This window comes from Gekko japonicus, unplaced genomic scaffold (assembly GCF_001447785.1).
Source record: "Gekko japonicus isolate JY-2015 unplaced genomic scaffold, Gekko_japonicus_V1.1 scaffold1, whole genome shotgun sequence".
Taxonomy (NCBI): domain Eukaryota; kingdom Metazoa; phylum Chordata; class Lepidosauria; order Squamata; family Gekkonidae; genus Gekko; species Gekko japonicus.
Genome location: NW_015164181.1, coordinates 2,450,994 through 2,466,769, shown reverse-complemented (window position 1 = coordinate 2,466,769; position 15,776 = coordinate 2,450,994). Strand labels below are relative to the sequence as shown.

Below are 15,776 nucleotides of genomic sequence, written 5' to 3'. Positions count from 1 at the left end.
CCCTGGCTAGACCGATTTCATCAGACCTCAGAAGCTAGGCAGGGTTGGCCCTGGTTAATACTTGGATGGGAGACCACCACGAAAGTCCAGGGTTGCTACACAGAGGTACCTCAGTTCCTGAGAAGTGTATGTGCACATGAAAGCTCATACCTTGAATAAACCTCTGTTGGTCTTCAAGGTGTCCCCACTGGACTCCAACTGTGTTCTACTGCTTCAGACCAACACGGCTGCCCCACCTGGATCTATGCAGAGGCAGGCAATGGCAAGCCACCTCTGTTAGTCTCTTGCCTTTGAAGACCCCAAGGGGTTGTCATAAGGCTGCGACTTGGCAGCCCTTTCCACTGTCGCTCTGTGCATCAGGGATTAGGGGCCAGGGGTTAAACATTGACACTCCATGCAGTGACGCACCATCTTTTAGGAATCTAAGCACTGTATGTGGTGCGTACAACCCCCTTCCAAGTCTTGCACTGCCTGTCTTTCTCCACCCAACAGAGCTGCAGCAGGTACCTCACATGCAGGGACCAAGGGACGCTCAAATTCCCAGCCCCCCGCTGCATGGCAGAGTGGCCGTGAGTGGCTCATTTCAGCCTTCGATTCATCTCTCATTCATGCTGCAGATCTCGAAAATGCCGATGGACCCACCCTGCTTTTCCGAGTGCTGCAGGATCTGGAGGAAGCGCACGACAAGGAACTCTCCCGCTTGAGGGATCTGGCTGATCAAGAGCAGAACTGCCTGGTGGATCTGCAGACGTGACTCCAGCACAAAACGAATTGTTTGAGCCAGGCCCGATTCTGCCACATCCGTCGGAGCTGCGGCCAACTTCCTGGGACTAAGTCCCTCTGGACTTGCACTCACGTGCTTGGGTGGGGTGGGACGGGGGCTGCTTCTCAGAAGGCCCAGAAGTTGGATCACTCCTAGCTTAACATATAGAGTGAGTTGTCCCCGGTGTGTTCTCAGAACTGAACTGGGAGAGTGAGTTGCCTCCGGTGTGTTCTCAGAACTGATTTGGGATAAAGAGACCCACTGGGTCTGTTTTTTTAAAGCCATCCAAGTTAATGGCCCTTGATGCCCCACGTTGTGACAGTAGATACTGGTTTTGATGGTTTTAAAACGCCATTGGACAAACTGGTGGAAGAGAGGTCAATCAGTGGGTATTAATCACACTGGAACCTTCATATCCGGAGCCAGTCTATCTCCCTGATGACCAGTTGCCATGGGGGAGGCACCTACAATGGGGGGGGGGCTTTGCCCTTTGCGTTTTGCTTGTGGGTCTTGCAGGCCATCCAGCTACATCCAATTTCCCCCCCTCCCTGCTAGGCAATGAGCAATTTTCTTTCTGTATTGTCGCATAGTTGAAGATGAATAAACAGGTGCCGTGGCCGTCTGGCTATGAGGGACAAGGGGAGAGGCACGGGTGCTTCAGCCGTGTGTGTGTGGGGGGGCACCTGCATGGAAACCACCACTCTCCAAGCCAGAGAAACTCTGAATGCACAATAAAGCATTTTTAGCAGGAGCTCCGATTCATGTCTGACTCTGTAGCCCACCACACCCACCTCCCCTCAGCCCCAGTTTCAGGGTTGAACCAGGGTGAGGTCAGTTCACTTTGCCTGATTTTTTAAAAATACATGAGACTACAGGGATCCACCACCTTGTTCAGCCCTTGGGCACTTTTAGAAGGTTGAGAACAGCCGGTGGTGCCACAGTAGAATGGCTGCCCTGGACGGGGTGGTGCCATAACAAAATGGCTGCCCTGCATAGGTAGGCTTGCCAAGTCCCCTGGGGGGGGGGAACCCCGCCCCAGAGGCCCGTTCCCCGCCGCTGGCGGATCGGGCCACGGAGAGAACCCGACCCCAACGTGCACGTCACCAGGAAGTGACGTGACGATGCCGGGGGCGCTGGGGGCGGGGCCACGGTCATCCTAGGTAAAACTCTATGGTTTTCCCTCGGATGGTCATGGCCCCGCCCCCAGCGTGCCCGGTGTCGTCACATCACTTCCGGGTGATGTGCGTGCGGTGCGTGCGGTGCGCGCACTCCTGGAATGAGTTGGGAGTCCCCCGCTCCAGCAGCAGGTAAGACTTGGCAACCCTATGCATAGGGTCATGCTAGGGTTGCTAGCTCTGGGTTAGGATATACATGGAGATTTGGGGGGAGGGGGAGGCTGAGGAGGGCGGGGTTTGGGGAGGGGAGAGTCTTCAATGGGGTCTAATGCCACAGAGTCCACCTTCCAAAGTGGCCATTTTCTCCAGGTGAACTGATCTCTGTCACCGGGAGATCAACTGTAATAGCAGATCTCCAGCCATTACCTGAAGGTTGGCAACCCTAGGTGATGTAGGTTGCCAGGTCCATCTGAAATGCTGGCAGGGGGATGAGGGGGGGAACGTTTCGGGAGTGGGAAGTGATGTCACGCGATGTGCCTACATCACCCAGGCGTGATATAGGCACGTTGGTGACGTCAAGGGGTGACGCTCTGGTTTTTGGTCAAAACTCTATGGTAAAATCAGCCTCAAACCATAGAGTTTTGCCCCCAAACCAGAGCATCATCCACCCACCCACCCCAAGGTCATCGACGTGTCTGTGTCATTTCTGGGTGACTTAGGCATGTCATGTTTATTTCCAGCGACGTAGGTGGGGTTTTTTTGGGGGGGGGGATTTCCTCCCACTGGCCGGTGGTGAGCTAGAGCCTGAAAAACAGGGCAGTCCCCCGCCCCCAACTGGGGGAACAGCAACCCTAAGGTGGCGCCATGACAAAATGGCTTCCCTAAGAGTCCAGTCACAAAATGCTGGGAAGCTCCACAAACTGTAAAGAGGTTCTGAGCCAAACCTCCTCCTGTGCTGGAGGAGGCCGCTTTCTCGGAATGGATGCAGACCTGAAAGTGAGACCTCCGGGTGGGGAGGGGGTGTCTCCTGAAGCATCGCCTGTTGAAGTGAGATGGAGGGACATTCCGTCTTTGGGGGAGAAGCAAGTGGGTGCTGGGAACGAGATCAGAACTTTTTAAGGTTGCCAGGTCCAGTTTGGAAAATACCTGGAGACTTTGGGGGTGGAGCCGGGAGACGGCGGGGTTTGAGGAGGGGAGGGGCCTCAGCATGGCACAATGCCATGGAGTCCACCCTTCAAAGCAGCCATTGTCTCCAGGGGAGCTGATCTCTGTCAGCTGGAGGTCAGTTGTAAAATTGGGAGATCTCCAGGACCCACCTGGAGGTTGGCAACCCTAGAACTTTTTTGAGAGTACAAAAATGTCTGCCTCTACAGAATAATCACTGGTCACTGCTGCCTCCCCAGGTGTAATGCTACACTCTTAGGGTTGCCAAGTCCTTCCTCATCGTTGGCAGGGGACTTTGGGAGGGCCTTGCTGGAGGGGGTGGGGACCAGTGCCCTGCATGCCTGAACTTGGAATGGTGCAGGGTGGGGGGAAAGAGCTCTGAGCCCCCAGTCTAATCAGGATTGGGCCCTTGCCGCATCTTAAAATGACTTTAAAGTTGCTACAGAAAACTTGTAGAGGCCATTATGTTTTGTTAGGCTACGTTTGCTACGTACCTCCTGCCAACCCATTTTAGGAAGGATGTTGGCAAGCTTGAGCGTGTCCAGAAGAGGGCAAGCAGGATGGTGAGAGGGTTGGAATCCAACTCTTATGAGGAAATGTTTAGCCTGGGAAAGAGAAGGCTTAGAGGGGACATGATTGTAGTCTTCAAGTATTCGAAGGGCTGTCATGTAGAAGATGGAGCGGATCTTCTCTCTCTTGCTCCGGATTGCAAGACTAGATCTAACGGGTGGAAATTACAAGGGAGTCGATACCGGCTAAATATCAGGAGAAACTTCCTAGGAGAAACTTCCTAACTGTAAGAGTGGTTGAGGAGTGGCATAGACTGCCTCGGGAGGTGGTGGATGCTCCTTTGCTGGATGTTTTCAAGCGGAGGCTGTACAACCATCTTTCAGGTATGTCGTAGGGCTATCTTCCGGCTATGCCCCTGCAGAGTGCAGGGGGTTGGACTAGATGACCTGCAAGGTCCCTTCCAACTCTAGCGTTCTACGATTCTATGTTTCTATAACCCACAGAGAGGTGGGGACGGGGACTGTCACTTCTGGAGCCCACCTGAAGGGATCTCTGTGGGATGCTCTGATATACTTTGGCAAAAATGCTGTGGTAGAAGCAATGCCAAGTGTCCTGTGTCACTGGGGTGTTAGGCGAGGACTTCCTGGTTGCCAGTAAGTCTCCCCCGCTGATCAGCCCCCTGGGATAGGGTTGCCAACTCTGCATTTGGGAAATTCCTTTAGATTTGGAGGTTAAACGGGGGGGGCAGAGTCTGGAAGGGGAGGGAGCTCAGCAGGGATGTGATGCCAGAGAAGACCTTCTGGAGCTGCCATTTCCCCTCCAGGGGAACTGATCTCTGCAACCTGGAGAGCAGCTGTGAGTCTGTGAAATTTTCAGGGCCCCCCCCCCCACCTGTAGAGTAGCACTTTTATCACAAAAGCCTGTATTCTGGGAAATTTTGTTGGTCCCCCCAAGGTGTTTTTGTTGTTCAGTCGCACAGCCGAGTTCAACTCTTCGCGACCCCATGGACCAGATCACGCCAGGCCCCCGTCTTCCGCCGTCCTCTGAAGTTGGCTCAATTTCATGTTCGTTGCATCGATGACACTGTCTAACCATCTCATCCTTTGCCGTCCCCGTCTTCTTTGACCTTCAGTCTTTCCCAGCATCAGGGTCTTCTCCAGTGAGTGCTCCCTTCTCATTGGGTGGCCAAAGTATTGGAGCTTCAGCTTCAGTATCTGGCCTTCCAGGGAACAGTCAGGGTTGATTTCTTTTAGGGTTGACTGATTCGATCTCCTTGCAGTCCAAGGGACTCTCAAGAGTCTTCTCCAGCACCATAATTTAAAAGAATCTATTCTTCGCCGCTACCGGGGCTGAAATTGTGTTCTACAGCCCCGCAACTCTTTTCTATGCAGAGAGGAACTGATAAGGAGGTCTCACTTTGACCGGTGAGCGCTCGCTTCCTAGTGTGTGCGTGCAAGTACTGCCTTCAATAATTTTAGTTTTCAAAACTCATAGGATGCGAGGACAAACTTAAATCTAAATCAGGACTGAAGGCGGGAGGGAAGCGTGCGAGACCTGTGTGGCGCCCTAGCGCAGCCTTTCACACTGAAAGCGACGGTGTCTGGTTCCTCCTCCTGGCCGCCAGGGGCGCTCGCCTCCACCGCTCTCTACCGTCGCTTCGTGAAGGCGGAAGTGGAAGCGCAAACTCCTACCCGGAAAGGGAAGTTCTTGGGAAAGGAGAAGAGCCGTGCGGGGAATTATGAACGCGCCTCCGGCCTTCGAGTCCTTTTTGCTCTTCGAGGGGGAGAAAAAGTGAGTGGAGAAGGGGAAGGAAGTAGGTGGGGACGGGAGGGAGAGGGCACCACAAGGGAGGCGCGAGAGATTGGGTGCACTGTGACCCTTGCGCGCAGGCATGTTCAGGCTCACTCCCTGGCATTTGAGGCTAAACTAGATGCCCGCAAACTTTGTTGTGCATCCATTACCTTTAATGTACATTAAAACCATGTGGTTAATGGGGTAGAGGATAAAAGGGGGGGGGGGGACACCGAAGTTCGACTGCGGTCGTGGAGTTGGAAGGCAGGTGAAATGCTCCGAAAGTGAGGCTGCTACGGTTGGACATCACGGAAGATAAAGACTATCTAGTAGCAGGTGTTGGAAAAGACTGTTCTCTAGCAAAACGGGTACTTGGTGCCCGTCAATACAGGCAGTACTGGACCACATGAATGAAGCGTCTTATAGTATAAGGCAGTTTCTTGTGTTTGCTTTTTCACCATCTACAAATTGGCCTTAGCAATACGTATGGAGAAGAATCAGTAAACCTATGAAGTGCTATTTAGCAGTAAGGCTTTACTGATGGAGTGAGGTACTTTGCATGCCGAAGGTCCCACCTTCAGTCCCCAGATGAAGAATCGACTCTCAAGTAGCAAGTATTGGGAAAGCCATTTCTGTGCCGGCTGAGACCCTGGAGAGCTGCTGCCAGAAAGTAGACAGTACTGGGCTACATGGAACAATGGCCTGACTTTGTATGAGGAAGTTTCAGAGATCATACATAGACAGAGTGTCTCAGCTTTGTTTTTAAAAATGTCTCTGACTTGCTGGCACTAATGTCTGCCCCGCAAAAAACCCAAAGCAGTCCCCAGGCCAGTTACACAACCTGAAGGAGTTAGGGTGTTCAGATGCCAAAGTTCACTGCTTGTGAGGTGTTTATATGACAGTTACTTTGGATGGTTATGCACATGTGGAAAGGTGGTAGAGTGTGCATCATAAAGCCCCCAAGCATATCTAATGAAAGGATTTCAAGGAAATACTTTTTGGCCTGAAACTCCAGGGTATCCCAGTCAAAGCATAGCTAGGATGGGTGAGTGGTCTTGCAGTTTCCGGCATGGTAAGGGAGATAGTGGAGGGGGGACATAAGTGGGAGAAAGAAAAAAAGACTGTATAAGGGAAGGCGGGGGGGGAGTGGCAAAGATATGTGCGTAAGTGCTTTCAAGTTGCAGCAGACTTATAGGAATCCCAAAGGGTTTTCAAAACAAGAGACATACAGAGGTGGTTTGCCATTGCCTACCTCTGTGTCGCAACTCTAGACTTTCTTGGTGGTTTCCCATCTGAGTAGTAACCAGAGCTGACCCTGCTTAGCTTCCGAGATCTGGCTAACCTGGGTTATTGTCACAGGCTGGGCCGAGAGGCGGGAGTCAGGTCCGGTCCGAGGTTGTTGCCAGGAGAGTCAGAGCTAAAGCCAAATCTTGAGTCCGAAAGAGAGATCGTCCGAAGCAGAGGTCAGGAAGCTGAGCAAGAGTGGGGGTCTGAGAGCAGGAGCCGAAGGTGGATGCAAGGTCAACACGGAGGTGACTTGTTGCTTCCACAGCGTGTCCAATCCTGAGTGGGAGCTATATAGGCCTCCGGCCGGGTTTCCCTTGGTGGTGGCGGTGCTCCTGCTAATATTCAGGACTCAATGCTCACCTTCCTTGCTAGTGTGCGTCTCGGTGGCAGATAGCTAAGTTTCTACAGAGACACTCCCTCAGCCGAACCACCCATGGAGGTGAGTCAGGGGGGCTCCCTGGTTGCACCTGTACCTCATCAGCTGCTGCAGGATCAGGTGTGAGGCTTACAGGCGCTGGCAGCAGCATGCTATCAACTCCTGAGGAGTCATAGGGGCTGGCTCTGGCAGTGCTGGCGCCTCTGGCTGCAGTGCCAACTCAGGTGGGGACTCAGCGCAGTCATCATCGCCCGTGACAGTTATCCAGTTCAAGGTAGCAAAGGTGGGGTACAAAAAAGGAGAATGCAGCCCTTCATTTGCTAACATTGTAATGACTAGAACAGTTTGTTTACTGGTATTTCAGTAGTTTGGTTGTATGTGGGCAGAGGAGGCGTGAACACCTGAAGCTGCCTTATACTGACTCAGACCCTCAGTCCATCAAGGTCAGTATTGTCTACTCAGATTGGCAGTAGCTCTCCAGGGACTCAAGCAGAGGCCTTTCACATCACCTAGTACAGTGGTTCCTCGGTGGAACAGGCTTCCTTGGGAAGTGGTGGGCTCTCCTTTGGGAGTTTTTAAACAGAGGCTAGATGGTCATCTGAAAGCAGTGCTGATTCTGTGAACGCAGGCAGATCATGATAGGGAGAGCAGGGAGGGTTGTATCAGTGCTTAGTTCCTGTGGCCCTTTCTTACACGCCCAGGGAAATGCCGATTGCCACTTTGGGATCAGGAAGCAATTTTCTCCAGGCCAGTTTGGCCAGGGATCCTGGAGGTTTTTTTGCTATCTTCTGGGCATGGAGCAAGAGGGGTGGTGGGGTTGGGGAGGTAGTTGTGAATCTCCTGCATTGTGCATGGGGTTGAACTAGATGACCCTGGAGGTCCCTTCCAAGTCTGTGATTCTAGTACCTGATCCTTTTAACTGGAGATGCCAAGGATTGAACCTGGGACCTTTGCATGCCAAGCAAATGCTCTACCACTGAGCCACAGCCCTGTCCCTAAGTGCTTCTTGACTTCACTGGTTCTCCAAGCACCTGTCCCATAGCAAAATGCTTGGAGTAACTTCTTTGGGTATATCTATTAACTACTGTAAACATTGCCTTTTTTACCCCCATGCCTCTCCCCCCCCCAGGATTACAATAAACAAGGATACCAAAGTACCAAATGCCTGTCTGTTTACCATCAACAAGGAAGACCACACACTTGGGAATATCATTAAATCGTGAGTAACAATTTGTGGCATTTTACTTAGAAGCATCATCTGGATAAAACGGTGGTAAAAGGGATCATCTTTTTTTCTCCCAGTTCGAGTTCAATATTGGGGTCCATCCTACCCCACCTACCCTTTTGGGGTTGACAGAAACTTGTGCCCCCTTCTGTCTTCATTTGATGACAGGTTTTTATGCTGTGCTGGTTTTATGTATTAAGGATTTTAATAAAGCTTTTTAGGCTGTTGCATTTGGGCTTCTTAATGCTGCCTGTGCTGCTGTTTTTATTATTTTCATGCTAAGCAGGGAGCTTAGAGTGATGGATGGTTAAGTATTTTCAGTAAATAATACATTGGCCTCTAGCTCTCATAACCAAGTAGAATTTCCACGTTCCCAGGCAGTATACTAGGAACGTACAGAATGCTGGGGAAAACAAAGGGAGGACATTGCTTTCCTTGTTTTGCAGTTGAGTTTCCTGACGGATTGGGCTGGCCCCACTATCAAAATGCTGCATTATTGTGGCTGGTTTCCTAACAGGATCATTTTGCCGCTCTCTCCTTTTTTGTTTTTCAGGCAACTGTTGAAAGATCCTCAGGTGCTGTTTGCAGGATACAAAGTCCCTCACCCCCTTGAACATAAGATCATCATCCGGGTCCAAACCACTCCCGACTACAGTCCCCAGGAAGCCTTCACCAATGCTATCACAGATCTCATCAGCGAGCTCTCCCTGCTGGAGGAAAGGTTCCGGGTAAGCTGGCATCCCCCACTGAACCTCGACACTGCTCTCACGACGTGGGCAATTTCCCCACAGAGACGGGCTTGTGTGGTTTCCCCCTGTGGCTGTTGCTGGAGCACAGTGGCAACAGAGTTTCCACATGGCAGGTCTTTCCCAGGCCCCCAAGATGGCCAATTCCTCCCTGCCATCAGGGGGCTTGTTCAGAGTTGTTGTTTTTAAATTGGTGATTGACGTATTTTACAGCATTATAGCAGTCTTTCAGGTTCTTTGAATTCCCAGTATTTTTTTGTTGAGCAGATAAAGGGAAAGGCCATATCTCCACAAGGAGAGGAGCTGGACAGTTTTAAAAAAATATGAATGCTGGGAATTTGGAGAACCTGCTAGATGGACTGTTAGAACATAATTACAGTTGCCACTGGAGGGGGGGGGGAACCCCTTTGAGCCTTGGTATGACCAGGAAGATCTAGACTTTGCTGTCCACATGGGCAGCAGCCTTATTTAAAATTCTAAACCGTTTCCTTTTAATATTTTCCCCGGCATTATTGCTTTTTCAACCAGAAAGTAGATAGATTAGATTGCACTAAAAGTTCTCTCTCTCTCTTTCTTTCTCAGGTTGCCATAAAAGACAAACAAGAGGGAATTGAGTAGTTAAATGTCATTTAGCACCTTTGTAAATAACTAGTTTTTCATGTTTGTAATTCTTATTTGCTGCTTTGTAACTTCCAAGAAGTGTTATTTCCTGACTTCTGCATAGGTTTCATTGTGATAGATACAGTGTTTGTTGGCTAATAAAAGTTTGTTTCTAATATGTGAGATGATGATCTCTGATCATTATTTTCTTAGCTGAAGTATATTCATTTGTTCTTCATTACAACAAGACTCCTATAGAACAGGAAAGGGTTTGTGCTACTGTGGATGCAAGGTGTGGAATGGTCTGTTCTGAGAGCTGACAAAAGACGATATTTGTCTGTTCTGAGAGCTGACAAAAGACAAGGACCCGCCCACCCAGCGGTTCGAAAGCAAGACGCAAGTAGATGAATGGGTACCAGCCCTTAGGTAGCAGGGGGCACCCTCCTCCTCGTGGGGTGTGTGGCAGCAGCAGCAGTATCGGCGATGGCAGCGGAGCGATGGCGGAGTGGCTGAAGGGTGTTCCTGAACACGATGGCCCCGATGGGAGGCGGAGACTTGAGGTGCGGCGGCGTGTCGGCACGGCACAGAGGAGCCAAAACAGACGTTGGCCGAGCAGTAGCTGGCGAGCCGCGCACCGAGCAATGGACCTGCCAGAAGCCGCAGGAAGACCTGCCCCAGGAAACCGGAGGTGGAGCGCCTGCCAAGAGCCGACCACGCTGAAAAAACCATCAAGCCCTGCTGCCTGGGTGCGGATAGGCAGCCATCCCCCTTGATAAAATGTGGCCCTAGATTAGGATTAAAATTGAATTGTAAACCGCTCAGAGACTCTTCGAGGTTGGAGCGGTCTAGAAATCGAATGCATAAATAAATAAAATAAATAAAATATTTGGGTGATTAACTGGGACAATAGATTTGGGGGATTGGAGCACGGCATATTAAGGTTTTCTAAAACTTTTGTTGGTATTTTTAATCCACTGCGACCTCCTGTCCAATACCAGGATGGGGCAGGATACATACCTAAAAGTACATCATTCTGTTTCCTAGCCATTCGTTCCTCCTGACTTTACTTAAAAAAAAATACTGAGATAATCTGGTATCAAGTTTTATTAAATACTGTCTTTCTATAAAACAAATACACTTAATACACCAATGAAGCAAACTCACAGTTAAAAGATGCAGGGATTGGCAATAACAAGACATGGTTCTAACCAACCCCTTTTGTTGTTTTTTTTCTTGCATTGATAACATGAATTTAAGATTTCCCCTTCTGCTTATTCTCTGTGAATGGTCACAAATACTGCACTACTGAAACAGGACGAAAAATGAGTCTCCTCTCCTTTTGGGGGGTGGGCAGCAAGCCAGGCCAGCTAGGCTTTCTTCCATATCGCAGCAATGTTTACATCAGTTAGAGCCACCAGGTAAGTGAAGGAGGGGTCCGCGACCACGTTGTTCACCAAGACATCTGTCAATGGCTCTCCGTTTGCTTTCAGTTCCGGCCACTTGAGAACCTGCATGGAGTCAAAGCGGGAGAGCAGGAGACACTTGCAGACCAAGGAATGCAGCTGCATTGGCTTGCTGACACTTTTTGATATGTATTACATTGGGGGTTTTTGCAGCCACCAAAGGGTGTGTGTTGATACATGTACTGTCCATGATCACAAGGAGGCAAGGAAGCAAAGATAGTATGCAGACGGTCAGGCAGAAAGTAAGAGTGCAGAGCTGCTAATATTGTGTGTGTTCACATGAACAGGAACCTGTACTTTGATGAACTGGACAGAGGCATTTTAGAGTAATACATGCTCCATTTACATACGCCGGTGTGTTTTAAACAGAGGAAATAAATCTCTCTTTCATTAGATGTAAATAAACCCTAAACTATGTGTGGAGGGCATAATCACTCCAGCCTCACTGTGATAGAAAGCCTAATCTGTCAGAAGGGGTGCACATGGTGCAGGGGCACTTAAGCATCTTGTTCAAACAAGCAGTTCTGTTTTCTTAAGAAAGACTTGGGCAAACTGAGCTGGGGGAAGCTTATGCATGCAGGTTTCTATGTGACCATCTGGAAGGCTTAGATGTGAGGGAGTCATCTTTCTTCAGCTTGGCCCAGAGGAAAGATGCCACCTAACAGCCTGGACATAGTTACAGCCCCAAAATAAAGACATAACTCCTGCCCCCTTCTTATTATAGAAACCGTGCCAGATGCAGAGGAGACCTGTGAGTAACTGCAGCTCTAAAACTCACCCCCCCCCCCTTCCATGCTGCACCAATAATTCAATAGTGAATGGGAGGCTTTCAGCATTACTCATCTGGCACGGGCGCTCTGACCACCAGATGGTGGTGTAGCCACAACTGTGCAAAATAAGGTAAGGATATTAACTAGGCCAGAAACTTCAGAAAATTAAAAGAGATCCTTCATGCATTGATCTGATCATTTCGTGGAAGGAATTTGCTTATGCAACTGTTCCAAGGAAACCAGTCTGCAATTTGACATCTCCAACAGCCCAAAACGTTTTTTTTGTGTTGCATACAAATTCAGTCTACAGAGACACTCTTTTAGGAGGGTAGCCATGTTGGTCTGCAGGAGAAGAGTCCGATTCAACTCCAGTAGTACCTTAAAAGACAAAAAGATTTTTTTTTGGGGGGGGGGGGGGGAGAAGAGAAATGAGCTTTCAAGAGTGACAGCTCCCTTAATCAGATATCTGACAAAGGGAACTTTGACTCTCAAAATCTTATACCAGGAATCTTGTCGTTCTCTAAGGTGCAACTGGACTCGAATCCAGACAGTTCTTGTAACTCTCGAGTCAACTGTGGACAGGGCCCAAGCCACAAACCCCCACCAGGTGAGCTGCCTCCCTACCTGTGAGGGCCCTATTCTCTTCGTCACGCGGTCTTCCTTGGTAGCGTTCAGAGCCGACAAGTGGTTGCTGAGGTCATACAGCCACACACTTCCTTTCTCGTCGCCACAGAATACGTACTCTTCTGCTGCAGGAGCACAACAAAAGCAGAGTGTCCAAATCGCAGTGTACGGGTTTCAGTCGGAAGATTTCTTTACGCAGCTCGCCGAAGTGGAGAAGCTGCCACTTACTTGGGCACGTGCTGAGCGTGAGGTACGGCAGGTCTGTCGAGGACCATTCCAGTTCTGCCAGGATGACCGCCTGCACCGTCCTCCGAGACCCCTTCCCTTGTTCTTTGAAAGACCGGCTCCAGCTCCAGAGGTTTATGGACCCCATCTTAGAACTTTTGGTAACTGCAGAGGAGATAGGGAACTAGGTTTTGCTACTAGAACAACTTTTCTTAGAAAATTGGGTGTCTGTTGGTTATGGTAACCTTTTTTTTATTTAAAAAAAGGAACTGCAATCCAGTGGCCGGAAAAAGTGCTGAATTAAGCCTCGGAAGCCCTGGATTGGAGTCCTGCTTCTGCCATGTCCTTGCCTAATGTCTCGCTCACTCACTTGTAAAATGGGATGAGGGCCTACCTCACAGGGCAGTGGTGAGGGCATATACAGTAAAGCAGCCTGCAAATCGGAAGCGCTATCTAACAGGCCACATCTTCAGTAATTCCATGCAAAAGGTAGAATTTAGTACTCAGGCAATCATTTTTTTTTAATGTGGAGTTTTTAATCTTTGCCTTCTGAACTGAAGAGTGGTTTCAGTATCGTCTAGGACTAAAAGGGCCAGAAACACAGGTCAGGGTAAAGCTGATTTAGAAATGTGGACATAGGTAGCCGCCTTACACCATAGGTCATTGGTCCATCTAGCTCAGAATTGTTGTCTTCTTAAAATTTAGTTTGTTTTAAAATGTTTATTTTTAAAACCAAATTTCTATTAGTCAGTGGGAGGGGCTTCAGAGCTTTCAAAATGCATACAGGTAAAGAACTGATTTGGTGAAGCATTCCTTTCAAGCATGTCCCATCTGCTGCAGTAAAATATATATATATATTAGTAGACTATATGTCTTTCTGATTCGCAAAGCAACCTGGACAGACACACAGAGGCAACTGTCTGGAGGCAGACCATTGGTCATTCAAGCCCAGACTTGTCACCTCTGACTGGCAGCTGCTCTCCAGGGTCCTGGGAAGAGAAAGACTTCCTCAACAGCTTCTGCCAGGGATTGCACCTGGGTGGGTCCTTCTGCATGCCAAAGCCAAACTCTCTGCTCACCAGTGTTCCCTCTAAGCTGAGCTAGTGTGAGCTAGCTCACAGTTTTTTAGCCTTCGGCTCACACATTTTTGACTTGGCTCAGGAAGGATGGCTCCAAAGCAACTAATTTACACAGTAGCCAAATGGCTCGCTCACAACCTTAACGCCAATAGCTCACAAAGTAGAATTTTTGCTCGCAAGACTCCACAGTTTAGAGGGAACATTGCTGCTCACTTGTCCTCTTACTGTACAATCCCAAACAGAGGTACATCTTTCTAAGCCCACTGACTTCAATTGACTTAGACGGGCATAACCCTGTTTAGGACACCACTGTTAATCTATCAAAACTAATTCCCTGACAGGAAATCGTTGTTGGTTCTCGACCTAACTGCTGCATGTCTGGATGTAGATTTGGTTTCAGCGAATGGGGGTTTTGGCTTTCAAGAACATGACCGCAAGAGCAAAAATTAAAAAAATTAATTTGGATGCAAGTTCCCTACCCACAATGTCTTCATTCAAAAAGGCCAGGCCATCCACCCGGTGGGAAGAAGTCTCATTCCCCGCATCATCCGGGAACTGAAACTCCACTTCATGAGGTCTGAAACATTGGAAGAGCACAGTCACGGTGGGGGAGGGTGGGGAGGAAGGAAACAAACACACCCTCCTATTGTGAATCATCCCTCAAGTAATCTGAATTCAAATTTGTATCCATCTCAGGTTTCGTGGGTTTTAAATAAAAATGAAATGATGAGGGAGGCTTTTGCAGGAAAAGAAAACCAGGACAGCAGCAATAATATTGTCTAAAGTACCACACTGGCGGCTTGGCCAAGTACAGGAAATCTTGATGCAAAAATCAGCCCTAAAAATGGCCTTAGGCCACTTGCCCAGCCCGATTTATCCTCACAACAACCCTGTGAGGTAGCCTGGAAGAAACTGTTTGGTTTTTTTAACCCATGAAAAGTGCTACGGGATTTATATAACCGAAGAAAAACCGCTGACAGAGCCCCCTCCACTTTCTCGGAAAGAAAATACGACTCGCCTGTTTTTCGGTTGCTTCTCATCCACTCTAATGTCCCAGGCAAAGCAGCCTTTCTCACAGCCAGCCACCAAGTACCGGTCTGGGCAAGACGGAACGAGGGCAATCCTCAAAGGCGTGTCAACCGTCTCCAGCACCATCAGCTGCCTGTCAAGCGAAAGCACTTCTCAGTTCCCACTTCCCATTAGTAGCCCCCCCCCCCCCCGCGCAGGCCTGAAAAGTGGCTTCTATTACCATTACCTTTCTTTGAAATTATAGTCGCAGTCTGGCACTCCGATGTCCCACACGCATATTTTCTTGTCATAGGAGGCAGCTGGGGGGGGGGGGGGGGGGGTGATAAAACATACAGCCAGGTGAGGCACTAGTAATACATAAAGGCAGCCTTGTAATGCACCCCTGCTGCCCTGCCTGGTCCATTCATGCTCACACCCAGCTCCTGCCCAATCAACTGAGTTCACAGAAACTTCATGTGCTCCTAGGTATTGGGATAGGATCCTGTTCTGAAAATCAGGCCACAGACAGGACCACAGTCCTTTGCCTCAGCTATACCACCTTTTGCAGGGGTGGAAACTAGCCAGAGGGTCAAAAGTACTGATTTTACTGACCAAAATTCCAAAAAAACTGACCAAATACTGACAAATTACTGAACAATTTAATGTCAGCCTACTGATAAGCTAGCATTTTAAATGTAAAACTAGGACTTCATTAAAAATTATTATTATCTGGCCTCCACCATCCCCGTAGCCAGCCCCATAGTTAGATGTGACCCAGATAAAAGGATTGCACACCTTGTTATTGGGGGTTTTTTATATACAGAGGACAATGTTTTCATTATTGTACAAAATTTAAGACAAAAAAAGATTTCCTTTTACAAAATAGTCACATACTGCAGATAATAAAACAGCAAAACAGCAAAAACATATTAAAAACTAAACATCAAGTATTAATTATGACAACAAAACATAATTACTGTAAGGTAAGACTTGTCTTTGCTTTTACTTTAGCTTTGGTTTTTTGATGAAA

The 15,776-nt window shown here is 48.9% G+C and overlaps 3 protein-coding genes across 3 annotated transcripts in view; 2 read left to right on the top strand and 1 right to left on the bottom strand.

The window, feature by feature from the left end:
* RASA4B (RAS p21 protein activator 4B) overlaps positions 1 to 1,455 on the top strand; it is an 81,948-nt gene extending 80,493 nt beyond the window's left edge. Inside the window, exon 21 of the mRNA XM_015408008.1 lies at positions 618 to 1,455. Within this exon, the coding sequence (XP_015263494.1) occupies positions 618 to 754 (137 nt within the window). The 3' untranslated portion in view covers positions 755 to 1,455. The remainder of the gene's footprint in view (positions 1 to 617) is intronic.
* Positions 1,456 to 5,250: 3,795 nt separating this feature from the next.
* POLR2J (polymerase (RNA) II (DNA directed) polypeptide J, 13.3kDa) lies at positions 5,251 to 9,953 on the top strand. The gene is made up of 4 exons (XM_015408026.1): positions 5,251 to 5,343; positions 8,136 to 8,225; positions 8,785 to 8,959; positions 9,560 to 9,953. The coding sequence occupies exons 1-4, from the start codon at positions 5,291 to 5,293 to the stop codon at positions 9,593 to 9,595; spliced, it is 354 nt and encodes a 117-aa protein (XP_015263512.1). The 5' UTR covers positions 5,251 to 5,290; the 3' UTR covers positions 9,596 to 9,953.
* A 737-nt stretch (positions 9,954 to 10,690) lies between these two features.
* Positions 10,691 to 15,776, bottom strand: part of LRWD1 (leucine-rich repeats and WD repeat domain containing 1) — a 47,198-nt gene continuing 42,112 nt past the window's right edge. Inside the window, exons 12-17 of the mRNA XM_015408048.1 lie at positions 14,994 to 15,066; positions 14,757 to 14,900; positions 14,218 to 14,315; positions 12,663 to 12,824; positions 12,435 to 12,559; positions 10,691 to 11,085 (exon numbers count right to left, since the gene is read on the bottom strand). Of these exons, the coding sequence (XP_015263534.1) occupies positions 10,945 to 11,085; positions 12,435 to 12,559; positions 12,663 to 12,824; positions 14,218 to 14,315; positions 14,757 to 14,900; positions 14,994 to 15,066 (743 nt within the window). The 3' untranslated portion in view covers positions 10,691 to 10,944. The remainder of the gene's footprint in view (positions 11,086 to 12,434; positions 12,560 to 12,662; positions 12,825 to 14,217; positions 14,316 to 14,756; positions 14,901 to 14,993; positions 15,067 to 15,776) is intronic.

Excerpts from the sequence above, each read along its gene's own strand:
- POLR2J (XM_015408026.1), top strand. The coding sequence starts at position 5,291 with ATGAACGCGCCTCCGGCCTTCGAGTCCTTTTTGCTCTTCGAGGGGGAG. Across the intron at positions 8,226-8,784 it reads CTTGGGAATATCATTAAATC|GCAACTGTTGAAAGATCCTC; the intron begins GTGAGTAACAAT and ends TTTGTTTTTCAG. Across the intron at positions 8,960-9,559 it reads TGCTGGAGGAAAGGTTCCGG|GTTGCCATAAAAGACAAACA; the intron begins GTAAGCTGGCAT and ends TTTCTTTCTCAG.